We start from the raw sequence: 18287 nt of genomic DNA on the forward strand, positions 1-18287 counted from the left end.
ACAAAACATGGAATTCTTGCCATTTTTTTGCTTATTAAATCTTACAATTCTAATCAAGATATAGTGACGGCCTTATAGATAACGATATATACCAACAAACTGAGGACTTGAAAAAAAATACTCTAAATTATTACGCGCGAGTGAGCCGAAATTTGTATATTTCCGCGTCATCATTACGTTTTGTTCTTATCTTGTTTGATTTTTTTGCGCCCCCCCCCCCCGTAATGTTCGACACCTTTGGTGCCCTCGTTTGATCCAGTAGGCGATCGCTTCAGAACGAAAGAAATAAAATTGCAGCCGCTGCTCCGTGTAACATTTTGCTTTCTAACAATGGCATGTGTGAACACAATATACATTGTCATTTTGTCCGCGTTATCATCACGTTTTGTTCTTATCTTCTTTTCTATACATTTTGTCGAGCAAGCGCAGCGAGCGAGCCTAAATTTCAGATTACAAAACATGGAATTCTTGTGTGAACATAATTAACATTGTCATTTTTTGTTTTTATCTTGTTTGATTTGGTTTTCTCCCCCCCCCCCCCCCCCCCCCCCCCCGGTCCGGGCGAGTTTTTTTTTTTTTTTCGTCTTCTTTTTTTTTTTCTTCTTCTTCTTCTTCTTTTTTTTTTTTTTTTTCGTTTTCGGCGCCCCCAAGGAGTGGCGCCCGGGGCACGTGCCCCCCTTGCCCCCCCCTAGATACGCCACTGATTGTAATCACGTTTCAACCTATAAGCGCACAACATCATTGCTTATCTGTCAAAGACTTAGCGCTTTTAAATACTAATATATGTTATGACTTTTGTTTCACACGGATAGAAAAGTAACTGAAAGAACACCCCCGTTTTGAGCGTCTTACACATTTATGAAAGCAATGAAGGAAATATAATAAGTGGAGAAAAAAAAAGCAAGTTATAGGCTTAGAGCAAAATATAATGTTCCGCATAGAATGGGGAGGTATGGCCTCTTTATTTTCCTCAACCCTATCCTTAGAGAGTGTGTTGATAGCCCAATAGACCAATTCGAATACTGACTGACCAAAGAGCCTAATCATATTATAAGAACAGCAGACTGCAACAGCTTATTAGGATCGCTTTTTTGTTTTGGATATCTCAGTCACTTCAAAACCAATTTTCATCAAATAAACTTTGAATTCCTCTTAGAATTTGCATGCTCTTTCATATTTCATGTGAGGTTTCTCATTACAGTGTATCTCACACACACACACACACAAAGTTGGAAACCTGAAGCCCCATCTCAACCTGGGGCCGTATTCTGAGGGCTTAATTAGCAAATCGGTATTCTGAGAGCTTAATTAAAGTACCGGTAAGGGGTTTGTTATTAACCTTCAAATTATTGGTCATGCTGGCACTGCGCTCATTCGCGTTGTCTACTCGACTCATGCTCACCTAGTACCTACCTAGCTTACTCAAGTAACTTATTTAGCAACAGAGGGCGACATTCCGTTCAGCCATATTTGATGCTCGCTCAGAGAACGTCTCAGAAATGTCAGTGGCAACTTTTAGACCGACAGTTTTCCACTTTTCGGTAAGCTTTTTTATTCGTATTACATTTCTATCACATTATTCAAACATGTACCATTAGTTTTTCGTAATTACTTGAAATGTTTTGAGAGATAGAACTGAAAACGTTGTAATTCTAAAATGCCGGTTGTCGCCGGCTTGCGTAAAACCGGTAAGCACGGCTGGTGCACGAGTTCATCCTGCTGGCTGGTGGCGGTGCGGTGGGCAGCCGCACGCACGTAGTCTGCCGGGTGTCTGCAACACCTACCGCCTCCTAAATCATTGTAAATCTGCCTAACCTACAAGTGTACATGTAGTAGCTAGGCGGTTGGGCTCACCTGTCCTCATTTACAACTCGGCTCCGCTCCTCAGAGTTGGAAGCAAAACTACTGTTAAAGTAATCCATTACTAGCCATGACCAATATTACAAAGAGCGCTAATTAATGTACTTTCGAGTAGGGTGTCTGGAGCATTTTTGTAACTTTTGAAATTCTGTGAGAAACGAATTGTGAATTATTTCATATGAAAGAGAATTACATCATTAAGATATATTTCAAATTTCATGGCGAAATGATGCTTCTATCTTGAGAAATTTAACTTTGAAATCACTGCAATATCACCCCCTTTTTTTTATGAGCACGCATGAAAATGTGACCCAAATCATGTTTGCAAACAACGCCGAAAAGCTGCATTTGCGTGTGGATCTCCAGCGATCAGATAATGAGCGTACAGCGGTTAGAAAATACGCGTAACAAGCGCAGAAGCCACTCCCCCTATGTGTTGTCATACCCTGTGTGCGCTGCGTGCGTACGTACGTGCTCGGTGGGTATGCAGTTTACATTCGATTCACATGTACCGTATTGAGCGCCCTACAACACGTACGAACCCCGCGTATGTATGCAGGCGCAGCTAGCTAGCAGCAGCTAGGCAGCCCCGCCGGTAAAATTCGGGGAGCCGAGCGGAGAGCATCGCGATTGTAGGCCAGGGCAGCCGGCATGGCGAGCATGGTTCGAAGAAATATGCAGTCGAATGTCGAGAGCAGGTGCATGCAGCTCGCGTGAAATGTAAAAGCTACAACCTCTACAGCCACAGGCTTGGAATTGATGCCACATTACCACTATTCGTACATGCAAAAATGGCCAAATAAGACTCTTCCGAAATCTTTTGCACGCCCTTTTTGTCGATCGGGTGTTTGTAATACTAGTACACCGCTGCCGCTACCACCACAACGTTAGTTAAGGCCTACTTCGTTCGCACTTGGCTAAGCGGACATGATTGTATTCACAACCAACTTCTCGGCTTAGTGCCAGTGACTCGAGCATCGCGAGTGCACTTTCGAAATATAAGATCATAATCAATCCACAAGTAAACTAAATAATAGTAGACAGAAATTTAGTAGAGTCTGGTTGTTTCGCAAGACGTTGTACAAGCAATGTACGTGATTTATGAGCGTGACTGTAGTGTATCCGATATGTACAGTACAGAGTGCATGCTATGTGATGCGTGTTTATAGGAGCTATCGCAAGCGACAGCCCAGTTTCCTGCCTCATGATATGCACATCATACACAACACATACACACACACACGTAGTGACACACACACAGACTGAGGTAGCTCTTTGCTGGCAGCATCTGGCGCGCGCCGCATGCACACGCCATCCATCCCTACACACCGCAGAGGCCATGTGGTGGTAGACATTGATGCGTAATTAAATTTACATATGCATTAGCCCCTTCGCGCGAAGTTACTATGGATTCTTGCATACGAAGCCCCGCCTAAAACGTTCGCTGTGACCAAAAAATTATTGCAAGGGGTATCTTCAAGGCGATATCCCCACACCTAGGCGTGGAGCTAGCGAAAAACTAGCGGCACCATCGGATTCAGCATGTCCTCAACTACTACTACTAGCATGTCTCACGGCGATACAAATACCGAAGCAGACGCTGAGATATGGGGAGAGATGTGCTTCTATCGATTTTTACATCAATTTATCGTCGGATTCATGCACCGCCTTTCTGATAGGATATGGAGAAAAACTTCCTCTTTCATATGATACCAAATTTGTCAGGATTCGTTAATGGCATGGTCTGGGGATTTGGCAATAAAGGCGAAATTTGGCTCAAAAATGCTGGGTCAAAACAGCGTAGGCGCGCGGCTCCATTGCATTCTATGGGACTTGCGTGTTATAAGATAGGGGCGCGTTTTGGTCGAGGGTTAGCAGTGCGCGATCAGACACCCTATTTCGAGCTTTCGCATCCAATTTGGTTTTGTCTCAGGTCGTTCAACAACATTACTCTAGATCTACTTAACGTACTAACTATTAACTAGATGAGTGGACAAGTCTATTAGAAAGAGGTGGTTCTGTTGATGTGATTTATTTAGACTTCATTAACCCGTGGGGCGTTGAGGATGAGTCCCGAGTATACTCGGGCAAGTGTCTATGGGAAATGCGTGTTGTAGCAAAATCAAACCGTCCTCAACGGGTTAAAGCCTTTTGACAAGGTACCGCATCGACGATTGTTCGCAAAAATCGAGTCTTTCGGCGTTGCTTATCCTTTGCTTGACTGGCTGAAATCCTTTCTTCTTGGGAGGAAGCAACGTGTTTGTGTTAATGGTGCTGTTTCATAATTGGGACGATGTCATTTGTGGTATTCCCCAGGGAAGTGTCCTTGTACCTTGGTCCTATGTTGTTTGTTGTGTATATTAATGACCTTCCCGAGCAGGTAACATCCAGTAGTATTTATTTGTTTGCTGATGACACGAAAATTTTTAAACATTTTACTTCCAAGTGTTTCTGCAAAAAGATTTTGATTGTCTTATTTCTTGGTCGAATAAGTGGCTTCTTAGGTTTCACCCCCCAAAATGTTGTGTTCTTACGTTTGGCAACCAAGACAATTTGTATGATTACACTATGAATATTGGAAACATGTACATTACCTTTCACACGTAGATTCATGTAAGGACCTAGGAGTCACAGTTGATTCTAAACTTAAGTTTGAACAACATTTTCAGGAACAAATAAACAAAGCCAATAAAATTATGAATTTAATAAGAAGCACATTTGTTTATTTAAATAAAGATAATTTTCTATTGTTATACTGTATAAAGCTTTGATAAGACCTCATTTAGAATACCCCATGCGGTATGGAGTCCTTATTTGAAAAAAACATGTATTAGCTTTAGAAAATGTCCAACAGAGGGCCACAAAATTAGTACGTGAAATAAGATCTTTATCTAATTAACAGAGATTGAGGCACCTTGGACTCTCAACTCTAGCATACCGCAGGGCGAGAGGTGACATGATTGGGGTTGAAGCTTTTAAATTATTTCATAAATATGATCAGGAGGTAGTGCCTGATTTGGGTGTAATAAAGAAAATGCACAAGAGGACATAGTAAAAAGTTATATATTTTTCGATCACATACCACTACAAGAAGAAACTCATTTTACGTGTGTATCAGGAAACCATGGAATAGTTTACCAAGAAATTTAATAGATGCACCCAGTGTCTTCAGTTTTGAAATTGGTTTGGATAAATTCTGGGACAATGAACCCATAAAATTTTAAGTTCGACGCCACGCCACCTGGTCATGACCCAGCTCATCTTAAGGATTAAACCTGGATCTGAATACAGAGGCTCAGCCTGCGTTCAGAATCTTCCATAGGTATCGGAATCCATAGGTATCCATGTACCAGTAGATATTCCACTGACACTGTTTAATACTAAACTGCTAAACCAAATTGCACCTAGATCTAGATAGAAATAGAATGGCAAAATCACAGGATAGAGCTTCTGTTCTAACATGTTAGATTTTCTATTTGTACTCAAAAGCAGAATGGGCCATAGAGAATCTATAATGAATGATTGAGGGTATTTTCTACCACCTATCACCACGCCACTGTAAGGATCTGCAGCTTGTTTATTCCAAAAGTGTAACACAAATTCGCCTAACTTTTGCCTCAAATATGCCGTAAATACTGCAGTTTGGAATCTCGTGATCGTCCTGTTGGATTCTTAATCTCCATAGTGACATAACGCCATTTTAGACTTTGGTGCGTGCGATGCATTTTCTTTGTGCGGCTTAGTGTACCTCAAGATTGGCACCCCCTCACTCAATAGGTAATACACATGTTCGTAATTTACTAAGCGGTTGTGTAACTGAACCGTGTTTAGTTTAGTTTGCAAGTGTGTTTATGAGTTTGTTTTTTTGTCTCTTCGTTTTCATAATTTTCATAGCTTATGGCACTTACTCCCATGCATACCTTTTCCTTTCAATACACTAACAGCCATGATACTTAGGCAGGGTGCCGATAGGTGGTACCCTTATCATACATGATGTAAGGTGTCTAGCCCAGGTTATCACTCACGTAAATTTAAACCAGATCAGTGATCAGGAAATCACTCTTTGTGAGTGATTGTGGCTTAGATCTACCCTGCCTGCACAATCTGAAACTGAAGTTAGCTGTCTAAAAATCTCGTGCAACAAGGGACTCAACACAGGAGCTGAAAATAAAAATGTGTGATGATTGTGGCGAATTGAAGAAGTCGCAGTTATTGAGAAATGGCAAATGCATAATATATTTGTGTGTCTGTCTGTCTGTTTGTGTGTGCGTGGACATGGTGTGGTCGTGTGTGATCTCCAAACTGACTTTATTCAACTTGCCATAATTGTTTTTTTGTACATTTATTAATGATCTTTTGCTCAGGGTTACTTGAATGAGTCGTCGTATAATAACGGCTAACTTAATTTTCAGATTGTGGAGTGATGGAAGCAGTCTACACTTTGATCGTTCACAAAGGGAGAGTTGTTTTGAGTGACGACGTGAAAGTCAACCTTGATATTAGCACATCCCAATTACCAATTTGGTTCAAATTTATGAGTGATCGGAAATAAGCTAAATAAAAGTCTATCCGGAGTAGTGAGATTTTAATGCAATTGGTTCAGTAGAATTTGAGATATCTACAATTGTACATGTAGGGATACATTGTACAAAGCGTTTTTGTTTTTGTTTTATCAATTTCTGTCAGATTGTCATGACATTGTAATTATGTTAGTTCGTATAGCTGATTAAAATGAACATTTTTATTGATGTTATTATATAATGTACATTGGTCATTGATTGGCTGTCATCTGTGTATTGGTCATGGACGTGGTAAAAATACGAAAATGAGCTGAATATGCACACACTTTAGCAATGAGAGGACATGTCAAGGGAGTTTGATACTGCCATTGTCAATTGAGCGGACTCTGAGACATTCTTGCATGAGAGACACGGCTGTAATATTCTAAGTAACATTGTGTAATCGCAAACAGGAGACCATGCTCGTAGCATAAGAAATTTTGTTCATCTTCCACAATTTGTCCTATGCACAGAGACGCTGGTTTTCAGCACAAGCTGCTGCTCAGGTAAGGCAGGGAGAAGTTGAGAGGCAAGATGTCCAGGTACAGTATGAAAAGCAATGTTATTGATACAACGTGTATGTTTCTTTTTTTATGTATCAAAATAGCGTGTTTTTTTTTTGTGTTTTGTTTGTTTGTTTGGGTTTTTTTTAAGGGGTGGTAGAAACTCTACATTATAATTACTGATTTTGTCCCCTTAGGTGTGTTTATTGTTGTAGAAAAATTATTTATATGATGCTGCATGTAGATTCTGATGAAACAGTTTCAGTATGCAAATCAGATATGCAAATCAGGGTCTACAAAGAATTTGCAAGAGTTTCATTCTTAAATTTGCATGTTGTATTGTCGTGTGTGAATTTGTCTGTGCTTGTAGTCTTATGAAGTTACACGTATGTGCCATTATTGTTGTGTAACTTCTCTGTGCTTGTAATCTTGGTAATCCTTATATTTGTTATTTGGGCACATCCCTATCTAATAGTCCTTAGACTCAGGTTTATCTACTGACAGTCAGTGTGAAATGTGAAAGATATCAAATAGTAAGGACCTCCTACATCACCTCTCTCCAAATATCTGGATGAGAAACTACTTTCTATTTTTACTGGACCTAACTAGTTTTTCACTGAATAAAGCATTGAAATTCATTTTGAATTCTAAATTTTAAACATTTGAATGATTTTACAGATTTATTAAAAAGCAAGTACAAATTCTGAACGAAAATGTATTTCAACCAAGTCTGATATTGTGAGACAAACACACTGAACAGGTTGGACAAAGATACTAAATATGACAATTGCACGGGCAGGATATGACTGCACTAAAAATTTGTTGTGTTAGAGAGATCCATGAAAGCTCAATGTTAGCGACAGTTGTGTGATTGATTTCCCTGCTATCAGATATTTCATTGGTACAAACTGTTATTTGTTGTGGACATGACTGTTGTGTTATCTAACCTTGTGTTCACACGCATTAATATGATATTGTCTTTCATATAACTAAGGATGGTAGTGAAAAGGGGAAATCATTTTAAAGGGATTTTAGAAAACTACTTGACTCTAGACTTGCAGGCAAAATGCAAGATAGATGAAAGAATATCTGTAGTACTCATTTAATTCACATTTAATTGTGAATGGTTCTGCATTCTATTGTAGCAACTCACCTACTAGCATCCTTCCTGCTCTCTTACTATGGAGTAGAGTGCAAGGAACCCTGCATAAGTGCTGGACATGTTACAAAAGATGATACTCATTAGGCATTTTCACATCAGCCCGATGTTTCGAAATAGCACGCTATTTTCTGACTTGGGAAATTAACCCGATCACGAAATAGCGTGCTTCATGTATCTGATGTGAATACAAATTAGTGCGCTAATTGATCGAGAAAATTTCTTGAATCTTAGTCGGGAAATTTCCGAAATAGCGGGATAATTTGCGAACTAGCGCGCTATTTGATAATGTGAAATCACCTCAAGAAATTAGTGCGATGCATCCCATAATGCCTAGTGCGTGTGATGGCGATCATACGGGTAATTTTTTTTGAAAGCGCGCACTCTACTGGTATACCCGACACTGTTTGCGCATGCTCAGCTGTCGAATTAGCTCAAAAATATTTCGGGCTAATTCTCTTTGGGCTGATGTGAATAGAAAATGAAATAGCGCGCTAATTTGCAATCGCGAAAAATATCTCGAGCTTGGATTTTTATCTGGCTGATGTGAAAACGCCTAGTAAGTCTTTTTGATGCCATTTCCCGAGACCCATGTGACACATACCTTTCTGCCTCTTGACTGCAGGTGACAAAGTTACCGAGTGGGCTGACGGTAGCCTCTCTGGAAAATAACTCCCCCGTGTCCAGACTAGCTGTCATCGTGAAAGCTGGCTCCCGCTATGAGAATGCAGAGAATCTTGGTGTGTCACATTGTCTTCGAGCATTCAGCCATTTGGTAAGAGTGATAATGTCATTTCAAGGCATAATGAAACAACTTAAGTTTGCCTGTGCCAGGGCACCGTTTCATGAAAGTTGTCAGACCGGGGGGCATTTCATGAAGCATTTAGGTCAGATATTTTTCTGACAAACTGTTACAAGCTACTGAAATCCTTGCATCTGATTGGCTGAGAGCAAGTTTGTCTGACTACTTTGTTGGACAGAATGCTTCATGAAATGCCCCCCTGACAAGTTGTCAGTCTCTGACAACTTCAGTAAAATCCTAGGTTTTGATTGGCTGAGAAGCTCTGGTGTCTGACTGTTACTATGGTGATTGTCAGAAACTGACTACTTGTCAGGGCTGACAACTTTCATGAAACGGTGCCCAGGGGGGCATTTCATGAAGCAGTTTGGTCGGATATTTTTCTGACAAACTGTTACAAGCTACTTAAATCCTTGCATCTGATTGGCTGAGAGCAAATTTGTACGACAACTTTGTCGGACAATATGCTTCATGAAATGCCCCCCCTGGTGCACATCATGACCTCATAAAGAACAGTAAGTGTTACTGCTTGATATCAAGGAGTGCTCATGGTCAGTATTACATATGATTACTACACTATTGAGAAATTTCTGAGATGATTCTTCCATGTGCCCAGATAGCTCCCATTTAATGAATTCCATATCAATCAGAGCAACTCTAGATTAGTGAGTAGCACTCATATCAGTTTGGAGAAACAGAATTTAAAGGCAGCAGTACACTTCAATTTCTTATATTGGAAACTGGATGAATGGTTAATCTGAGTCAAAGGTTAGCAATTTGAGGCAATCCACGAATGCATCCTATAAATGTTTAAGGTAAAAACTAGGGCAATTTTTAGTAATATTAGTTAAACTGTGTACTTCAGTGTCACCCCTTGCCTTAGTAGTATGCAGAAAAAAGAGGGAAAAGACACGCTACCGATAACTTGTTTGCATGGCACACTTCACATCACATAAGGTGTTATGAATTTTCCTCATGTCAGGGAGAAGGAAGGCCAGTGTTTGTATGTGGTAGCTGTAGTTTCTTGGTGATTCTCAAGAAAAAGTACCAGTACTTGCTAGCAGCCAGCTGATCAGTGAATCAGAAGGAATGCCCACAAATTCTTTGGATGATTGTCATCCACTTTTGGCAAGGCTTTACCCTGACAAGAGTTTAAGCACACAATTCCTGTTTGCTTCGTGATCCATAAAACACACTACTTTCTGTCCCAACTTCCAACAATTTGTCTCACCACCCCCCTCCCCTTCTCCCCCTTGATGACAGACCACGAGTGGAGCCACCACTTTCAGCATCACTCGGGGCCTGGAGGAAGTGGGTGCCTCACTGGAGACGAGTACCACCAGGGAGCACATCACCTACAGTGTGCAATGCCTCAGAGACCACCTGTGAGTCTAGTCAACTCTCTCTCTCTCACTGCTTTCAGCTTTTTCCAAGTACAGTATATGTTGTTTTGTAGTTGCCATAAGTGAAAAGATGAACCTATGTGTGATTTGTGAGAGATTAATAGATCCGTATAGCATATTAAAATGTTATATCCTCTGAGAGCTGTCAACTTGTGCAGAGGAGAGATAAAGAGATAATAGCACATTTATCTTTGCCTTCTGATTGTAAGTGCCCCCAAATTAGAAAATGATTGTATTATGTGTTGTTTGTTTGTTTGTTTGTTTGTTTTTGGGGGGGATGTCAGAAGATGTATTTGTCCCCGGGGTAGGGTTGCAGGAGGTGAATAGGGATCACTTTAGCAAACGTTTTTAGTGGTGGTGTTGAAGTGTTCGTCATTAACTGAATCTGCAGAAAGCCACAAAAAATTGATTCTCTTCATTTACCAAATGGTTTTTCTAAAGAAGATAAACTGATTCATCTGGTTTTCTTTCATGTTTGTTTCTCTCTGAATTTTAAGGTTTACTTTGTGGTTATAATTGCACACCCTCCCCCTCCCCCTCCCCCTCCCCCCCCCCCCCTCCAAAAAAAAAAAAGGAAGAAGGACAGCATGAATGGACTGATATCTTCTGTGCTTTAGTCTGGATTATTTTAGTGAATACTAATACTTCCCAAATTTACCATAATGTATGACTAATAACGAATGGTAGCAAAAGTCGTGTATATTTGTGTGTTTTCTCAAGTTAAAAATTGGAATATTGATGAACAAACTCCGAACATCAATGCACCAAATCTTGTCTGCAGAGACACAGGGGTGTTCTACCTCAGGAATGTGTCCACAGGCCAGGAGTTCAGACCATGGGAGATAGCCGACAACAAGGGGAGATTGCTCTTTGATCTCGCGTGCTTCAACGATCAACAGCAGCTTGGTAAGTGTCTAATAGTGATAAAGACTGGATGTCATGATGGTTACTTTATTTTGTTAATTATGATGATGACATTAAGGAGAAATAACTCATCAACTTTGGTGATTTAGGGGATCACATTCAGCACAGAAAAGGAGAGAATGTCATAAATATTGTTGAAGTGTGATTTGTAAGAAATATTAGATATTTTATTTCAGGTGATCATCAGGTGCATGCTGGATTAACAAATGACATTCTTTTCCATTGCATTACCATACATTTGTCAGTATTTGCCAGTGAGTCAAATGATATACATGTTCTTGTATTTTCATGCACTTTTGATGACCTTTACTCTGATGTTCCAAGAGATATGACTCAGTGACAGTGACCTTTCAACCTATCAACCTTTCAACCTTTCATCCTTTCCCAGGTGTGATGGAGCAACTGCATGGTGCAGCCTACCGTGACACGCTTGGCCGATCCATCTACGCTCCAGAGTACATGGTCGACTGTTTCACCACGGGCATGCTGACTGACTACGTCAAGAGCCGCTTCACTGCTGACAACATGGCTCTTGTTGGCATCGGTATGCAGTTGCAGTTGCCCCTCCTCCTCCCCCCCCCCCCTTTCTCTTGCTCTTTATCTCTCATACACCTTGTGGCTATGTTGATGTTGAATTTAAAAAAGGACCAAAGAGGAGACTCGCTGAAAATGTAAGAGCCATTCTGGGTTAGTGGACAAGACCCAAGCTTTTGCGTCCTTTATCAAGGCGCTTAATCCTTGCCTTCAGCTGCTGCTCCACAATCCTGTCATTGCTTGCTTCACATGCATGTGAATGCCTCCTTAGTTGCCACATCAAATAAGCGAAGACACAGTTCACAAGACCCAGATTTCCTCCTCCTCCTCCTTCCACTCCTGTTATTTGTTTTTTTTTTTTTTAAGTGGATTTTTTATAGCAATTTGGATATTTCATAATGTCTTCTGTTTCAGCGCTTTTCTTGGAATAAGGATTGAGAGTGTCATGTCTTTGTAACATCTTTTGCATGCCTCTATATTAGAGTCAAATTTACCAATAAGAGACCAATAAATGATAAAGGAGTTTTGTGATAAAGAATAATGTCATTGACATAGACAATATTTTAAGGGGCAAATGTTGGATGTGTACATGAATGTATTGGTAGTTGTAGGTTGTGACTACAGTAAACTTTTACAAGGCAACTTATGAATGATTTGTGGGCTTAGTTGTGAATTTTCAAATTTTCATTAGTTTTGCTTGCCTCCTTTCTCTGTACCTAGGTGTGGACCACAATGACCTCAAGGCCTTTGGCGAGACATTCTCAGTGGCACGTGGAGATACTGTGGACAACAAGGCCAGATACATTGGTGAGGCAGCTACTCATTCAGAGCGTTGATTGGATAATCTGAAGAGATACGGACTGTTCAGTGTGTGTCAAGAAATTAGCAAGAATGATTGTCCATTCACTACTGCTTTTTGTGTTCCGGATGAACTTGGCCATTCTTTGCAAACTTGAATGACTGTGCTTTGTGAGATTTGTTGTTTCTCATTGGTCTGCATCATCAAGTTAATGTCATGATTTTTTTTTTTTCAAGAAATCTTGCACATTACTTTTTTGAGAGACATATATCAGATGGTTTAATTACTAGTTGTCAGGGGGATTACTGGATAAGAAGGAGATGAGCTGCATATTATATGTACATTCTGTGTCTGATTTAATCCATTGCATATTGGAATGCCATAGGCCATGTACAAAGTCTATGGGGTTTTTAGGACCTAATATTGAATATCGAAAGGAAGTTGGGTGTGATGGGAGCAGAAGATGAAAACAGCGGATTTATTGTGTGCGTCGTCTTTCCATGATTCCAATGCCAGGCGGAGAACTGAGGGACCATTGCAACAGCCCGCTGACCTATGCTGCCCTTGCCGTAGAGGGCGCCTCACTGGATAGCAAAGACCTGCTGGTGACCGGTCTGCTGCAGCACATGATGGGCAGCGCCCCCTACGTGAAGCGTGGCAGCAACCTGGCCACTGCACGCACGGCCCAGGCTGCAGCCAAGGTCACCTCCCTCCCACACGCTGTGAGTGCTCGACTCAATTATTGCCATGATTATTACTATAATGATTACTATTATTACTAAGATACAATTACGATGTCTGATTTTGTGATTCTAAATTTATTCGCTTTCCAGTACCTGGCTTTTTTAGTGGGCCTAAGTGTCATTCTATAAAATGATGATGTATTACTATGTATGTTTGAGAGGAATGTTTGTTTGCTTGCTTATTTGTTGATTTGTATGTTTGATTTACTATTCTTCCTGTCTTTCTTTATGTCAGGTGAACTGCTTCAACCTGCCCTACTCTGACTCTGGTCTCTTTGGAGTCTTTGCCATCACTCAACCCAGCGATATGGCAGCAGTAAGTTTCCAGCTTTATAATATAGTGTGCCTCCTATGTTTACCCTGATGAATGTCCTTAGTGAAATTTATTCTATTGAATTTTTGCTCCTGAAGACTATTCCACCTACACATTTCAGCTGAAGTTTTAATTGTCTTGATCTGTCTCAAAGGTTACAGCTATGGATTGTCAAGATGTTGTGAACAGTGATGCAAAATCAATAGGAAAAAAATATTGGAGACAGTTTGATTGTCTCAAGTATCATAGTCAAATTAAGGGCAAATTTATCAGTGCATGCTAGTGCATGCTTGCCATCTTGTAAGAGACGGTCGGTACGTAGCCTATTCATTATGAATAATTTTGTCTTTCACATTGTCATGTTGGCCTTTTCCATGAACTTTATTTAATTCATCACTGTGTCTAAAGCATGTCTCATACATTTCAGTGTGATTTCTTTACTGTTCTTGTATCAGAAAACATGATGCCAGCATATAATTCTCCCAACATTTTGATTCAGGGACTTTTTTAATGCCTCCACCACAAAGTGTTGCCGGAGGCATTATGTTTTCGGGTTGTCCATCCATCCGTAATGAATTTTGTGGACAGCGTAACTAAAAAATCTTTTGAGGTATCCTAATGAAACTGGGCATGTATATGTATGACAGGGCGAAGTTGTGCCTATCGACTTCTGGGTGCACATGCTCAAGGTCAAAGGTCAAGGTCAAATGCTCAAAATTTCACTATTTCCCCTATATCTATGCAATGCCTGGAGGTATTTTCTTGAAACTTGGTGTATACATGAACTACCAAATAAAGATTCCCCAGAGAGAGCTTTGGGTCACGAGGTCAAAGGTCAAGGGTCAAAGGTCAAGTGAAAATGTTAAAATTGCACTTTTTTCTCCATATCTCACAAATATTTCAAGGTATCTGCATGGAACTTAGTATATATGCATGTACTGACTGGCAGTGATCATGTAGGGAATTTAGGAGTCGGGTCAAAGGTCAGGGGTTAAAGGTCAAGGTCAATTCATCAAAATGTCATTATTTCTCTCTTATCTATGCAATGCCTGCAGGATTTTCTCTTGAAACTTAGTGTATGCATGTATTATCCAATACAGATTCTCTTGGAAGTTTCTTGCCAAAAGGTGAAAGGTCAAGTGAAAGTGCTAAATTTCATTTCTTCTTTAAACTTATAGATGGGTCAGAAGTTGGGTACAAATCCCCAAATACCTGCACTCTTAGACAGTATAGCCATTCATCCAAATAAACCTAGTTCAAGGAAAGTGAACACTCAGTGCATTTGTGACAAACCTGTCATTTTAATGTTTTGCCAGTTATGTGAAACTGTCATCACACATTGTCAAGACATTGTGCTATAGACCTATTCAGAGAACCATGCATTATGGCGGAGGCATACCAGTCGCCATAGCGACATTTCTAGTTCATTTTGAAACTTCATTTGCTGCAGTAGTAGTCAGTATCTCTGAATGTCTCTGTTCTTGTTTTTTCCAACCCAAGGTGCTCAAGGCTGTGATGTCTCAGTTTGCAGCCATGACAAAAGGCAACGTTGATGCCAAGGAGCTTCAGAGAGCTAAGTAAGCCACTCTCCACTTTATACAATGCTTGGAAGTTTTTTAATACATTTCACTCCTCATTTTGAAGGTCTACTTTTCAGCCTCTGCTGTTTATGATGCAAGAGGCAGTTTGTTTTTCATCTGTTGTTCCATCTATCCACATTGTCAGTTTTACAAAAAGATTTTTTTTCCACTTATCCATGATCCCACTTACTTTGGCCTTGTTTTCACCATGTAATGTAGGAGGATGCAGAGTAAACAAGATGAGAAATGTTCATTCATTTTTATGTGGGAAGTTGTTTCCTCACTGCCTCACTTAGATCTGTAAGTGATAAGACTAGTCTCTCCTCTGTACTAACCTGCGGTTTTTATTGCTGCCTTGTAGGAACCAGCTGAAGGCTGCCGTTTGCATGCAGCTTGAGAGCCAAGATGGCCTCCTGGAAGACCTGGCTCTCCAGGCACTTCATACAGGCTCCTACACTGGGTGTGCTGATGTCCTCAAAGCCATCGACAGCATCACCGCTGAGGACACATCGAGGGTGAGCCACTTGTAGCTTGGTTTGGCAGCCACGTAGACCAGTTTACTAGCATACTGTATACACCATATTTTAGTGAATCTAAATTTTTGTGAATGGGGATTTCCTGACAGTTTCGTGAATTGTTTCCTTTCCTACTTCAGGCTTGAACAATATTTTTCCAAGGCATATAGCATATATGTCTTAGTACCCAACTTTGTGACTATATTTTTCTTTTCAAGCTGAAGATGAATAATTTTGTTTTCCTTTCGTCTGAATGTGATTACATGGAGGGAAGCCTTGAGATTTTCACAGATGTTTTCATCTAGCTTAGGCTACCATAAATGCTGGGGGAAAAGTTTCATTCATTCTTTGTGAGGATTGTTAATGGATGTGGCATCCTCTCCCTTGTGTCTGTTCTTTTGGCAGGTTGCGAAGCGCATCTTCAACGGCAAGCCCTCAATGGGAGCGACTGGGAACCTGGTCAACACGCCATACCTCGACCAGCTACTCTAACCACACAGCACTCAGTCCATGTAACAGAATTAATTATTGCGTGAGATGTTCAGGAGAGGTTGACATGTTCCTCGTCACTTTCCCAGGAAAAAAATATGATACAAAGTCTGTTCAGTGGGAAGCATCGGGTAAAAGTAGTGCCCGTTCTCCAGAAGCCAAATATGAAATGCTGTATACATGTGTTATGTTGTTTTTTTATTCCCCACCCCATCATTCAAACATACCATATTTTGTTATACATGTGGTATCAAAAATGATATTTGACACGGCTTCATTTCATGCTTTCCAGATAGAGTTGAAAGTGTGAAAATACTTTCTAAGGATTCTAATCCCATCAAAAATATATTCAGACTATGATAAGATGGTACCACCTGCCAGTACCATAAATTAAAGTTGAGGTGTCTTTAGGTTAAAAAAAAGGAGCAACTTCAGGAGGATATTTTGTTTTGCCCCACCCCCTTCAGTTTGTGAAAGGAAAGGTTATTTTTGCACCCATTTGGCTTTGAATGATTCTACCCTTCAGATGTATGTATTGAATGACATTGAAATATACATTCATCTGGTTATAGTATGAATATAGTTTATTGTATGTGTAGCAGCCATTACATATATTTAAAGTCTTGAGGTGCATAAAGTATGTTTGGGCTCTCAGACACAAATTCATGTTTGTCGTACAAGTTTACATTTTTGATTCGACTGCAGGAGACTTGTGCAGAGAAAATAAAATGAGACTTGACTCTGAATGTGAATGATGTTTTCTTGTCTTGACCTTACATTATAGTTGTGTTTGATATTCTGAGTGGCTAATGATTCAGCTTGCCAAGGACTAGTTGTGTATGTCTCATTGTTTGAGTGGTTGAGTTGATGGCTGTTGAGGATGAATCACCTGCGTTTTCTACTTGAGTTGTGTATTTTGCAAAGGATGGTATGCATCCATCTTATTTCTGTTCCAACCTTTATCATGCATCTTAGCAATTTCATATCTTGTCAGCCAAAAGCTAATGCTTTATTCCATTTTTAAGACAGGTGCTCACACTAACTATTAATTGTAATTTCTACATAAGTATGTGACCATTTATTTGAATGTGGTTGTGTTCATGTTTGTATCTGTTAAGTGAATGTGCTTCCAGGAGCAAATTGGTTTAATTGAGTTTGACATAGTGTACTTCTGTATTCTGTTAACACAAACAAATTATGTGAACAAAATTACAATAGCGCATATTGAAAAAAAAAAAAGTGGATTCTTCCACTACCCAACAGTTACTGTCACACTCACATATAGTAAAATAAAAGAGTGAGTCGAGAATAAGGTATGTGTATTATTTTCCAGAACGCCTTCATTCAAAGGTCATGTTTATAGTAGTTGTCTGTCTGTGCTTTTATTACTTTTATTATAGCTCGTTAAATTTCACCCCAACTGTTAAGGGTTGTATAGTTTTGGTTGAGACCTAATTTCAGGTTTCTAAAATTTTTTGGTGAGATAGTGAGAAACCTCTTATGAAATATGAAAGAGCATGTAATTCCATGAGGAATTCAACGTTTGTTTGATGAAAATTGGTTTTGAAATGGCTGAGATATCCAAAACAGAGATTCTAATAAGTGTGGGACCCACACTTTATTACGATCACTTTGTTTTACTGTGTTTTTGGATGTTTCAGTTATTCCAAGCCCGATTTTCATCAAATAAACTTTGAATTCCTCTTAAAATGGTACGCTCTGTACTAATGATTTCATAAGTGTTTTCTTGGTATCTCGCAAAAAGTTAGAAGCCCAATTCTCATCTCCACCAGTTCTGTACTATCCCTTTAACGTGCTTCATAGTGCTAGGGAAGTTCGGGCTTACTAGATCATAAACTGGTATTTCTGCAAACAAGCATGCATGCACTCACACACACACACACACACACACACACACACACACACACACACATAAAAACAAAGCAAACTTCACATTAACATATCTGAATACAATATCGTCAGGTAAAGTTGTAAAACAAAGTCTTCAGGAATATATCTCTGTATACAGGTGTGTTTTGGGGAGAGAGTGTGTGTGAGCACGTATACATCTATGCATACAGTATGTACACTATATGCTTACACAAAT

At 39.9% G+C, this 18287-nt stretch overlaps 1 protein-coding gene across 2 annotated transcripts; it reads left to right on the forward strand.

Annotated features, from left to right (window-relative positions):
* The first annotated feature begins 1468 nt into the window (after positions 1 to 1468).
* On the forward strand, positions 1469 to 16855 carry LOC139738100 (cytochrome b-c1 complex subunit 2, mitochondrial-like). 2 transcript variants are annotated; one of them, XM_071648766.1, is made up of 12 exons: positions 1469 to 1541; positions 6893 to 6961; positions 8707 to 8856; positions 10144 to 10265; positions 11065 to 11189; positions 11596 to 11751; positions 12462 to 12548; positions 13057 to 13262; positions 13519 to 13599; positions 15097 to 15173; positions 15538 to 15691; positions 16097 to 16855. In XM_071648766.1, exons 1-12 carry the CDS (start codon positions 1500 to 1502, stop codon positions 16181 to 16183), a joined length of 1356 nt encoding a protein of 451 aa, XP_071504867.1. In that variant the 5' UTR covers positions 1469 to 1499; the 3' UTR covers positions 16184 to 16855. The 2 variants fall into 2 exon arrangements, with proteins under 2 accessions (XP_071504867.1, XP_071504868.1); XM_071648767.1 differs by having other exon boundaries at positions 1486 to 1541; positions 6893 to 6925.
* Positions 16856 to 18287: the final 1432 nt, after the last annotated feature.

The sequence above is a fragment of the Diadema antillarum genome, unplaced genomic scaffold, assembly GCF_040938485.1.
Source record: "Diadema antillarum isolate AM-2024a unplaced genomic scaffold, OU_Dant_1.0 seq00000720_RagTag, whole genome shotgun sequence".
NCBI classification, from domain to species: domain Eukaryota; kingdom Metazoa; phylum Echinodermata; class Echinoidea; order Diadematoida; family Diadematidae; genus Diadema; species Diadema antillarum.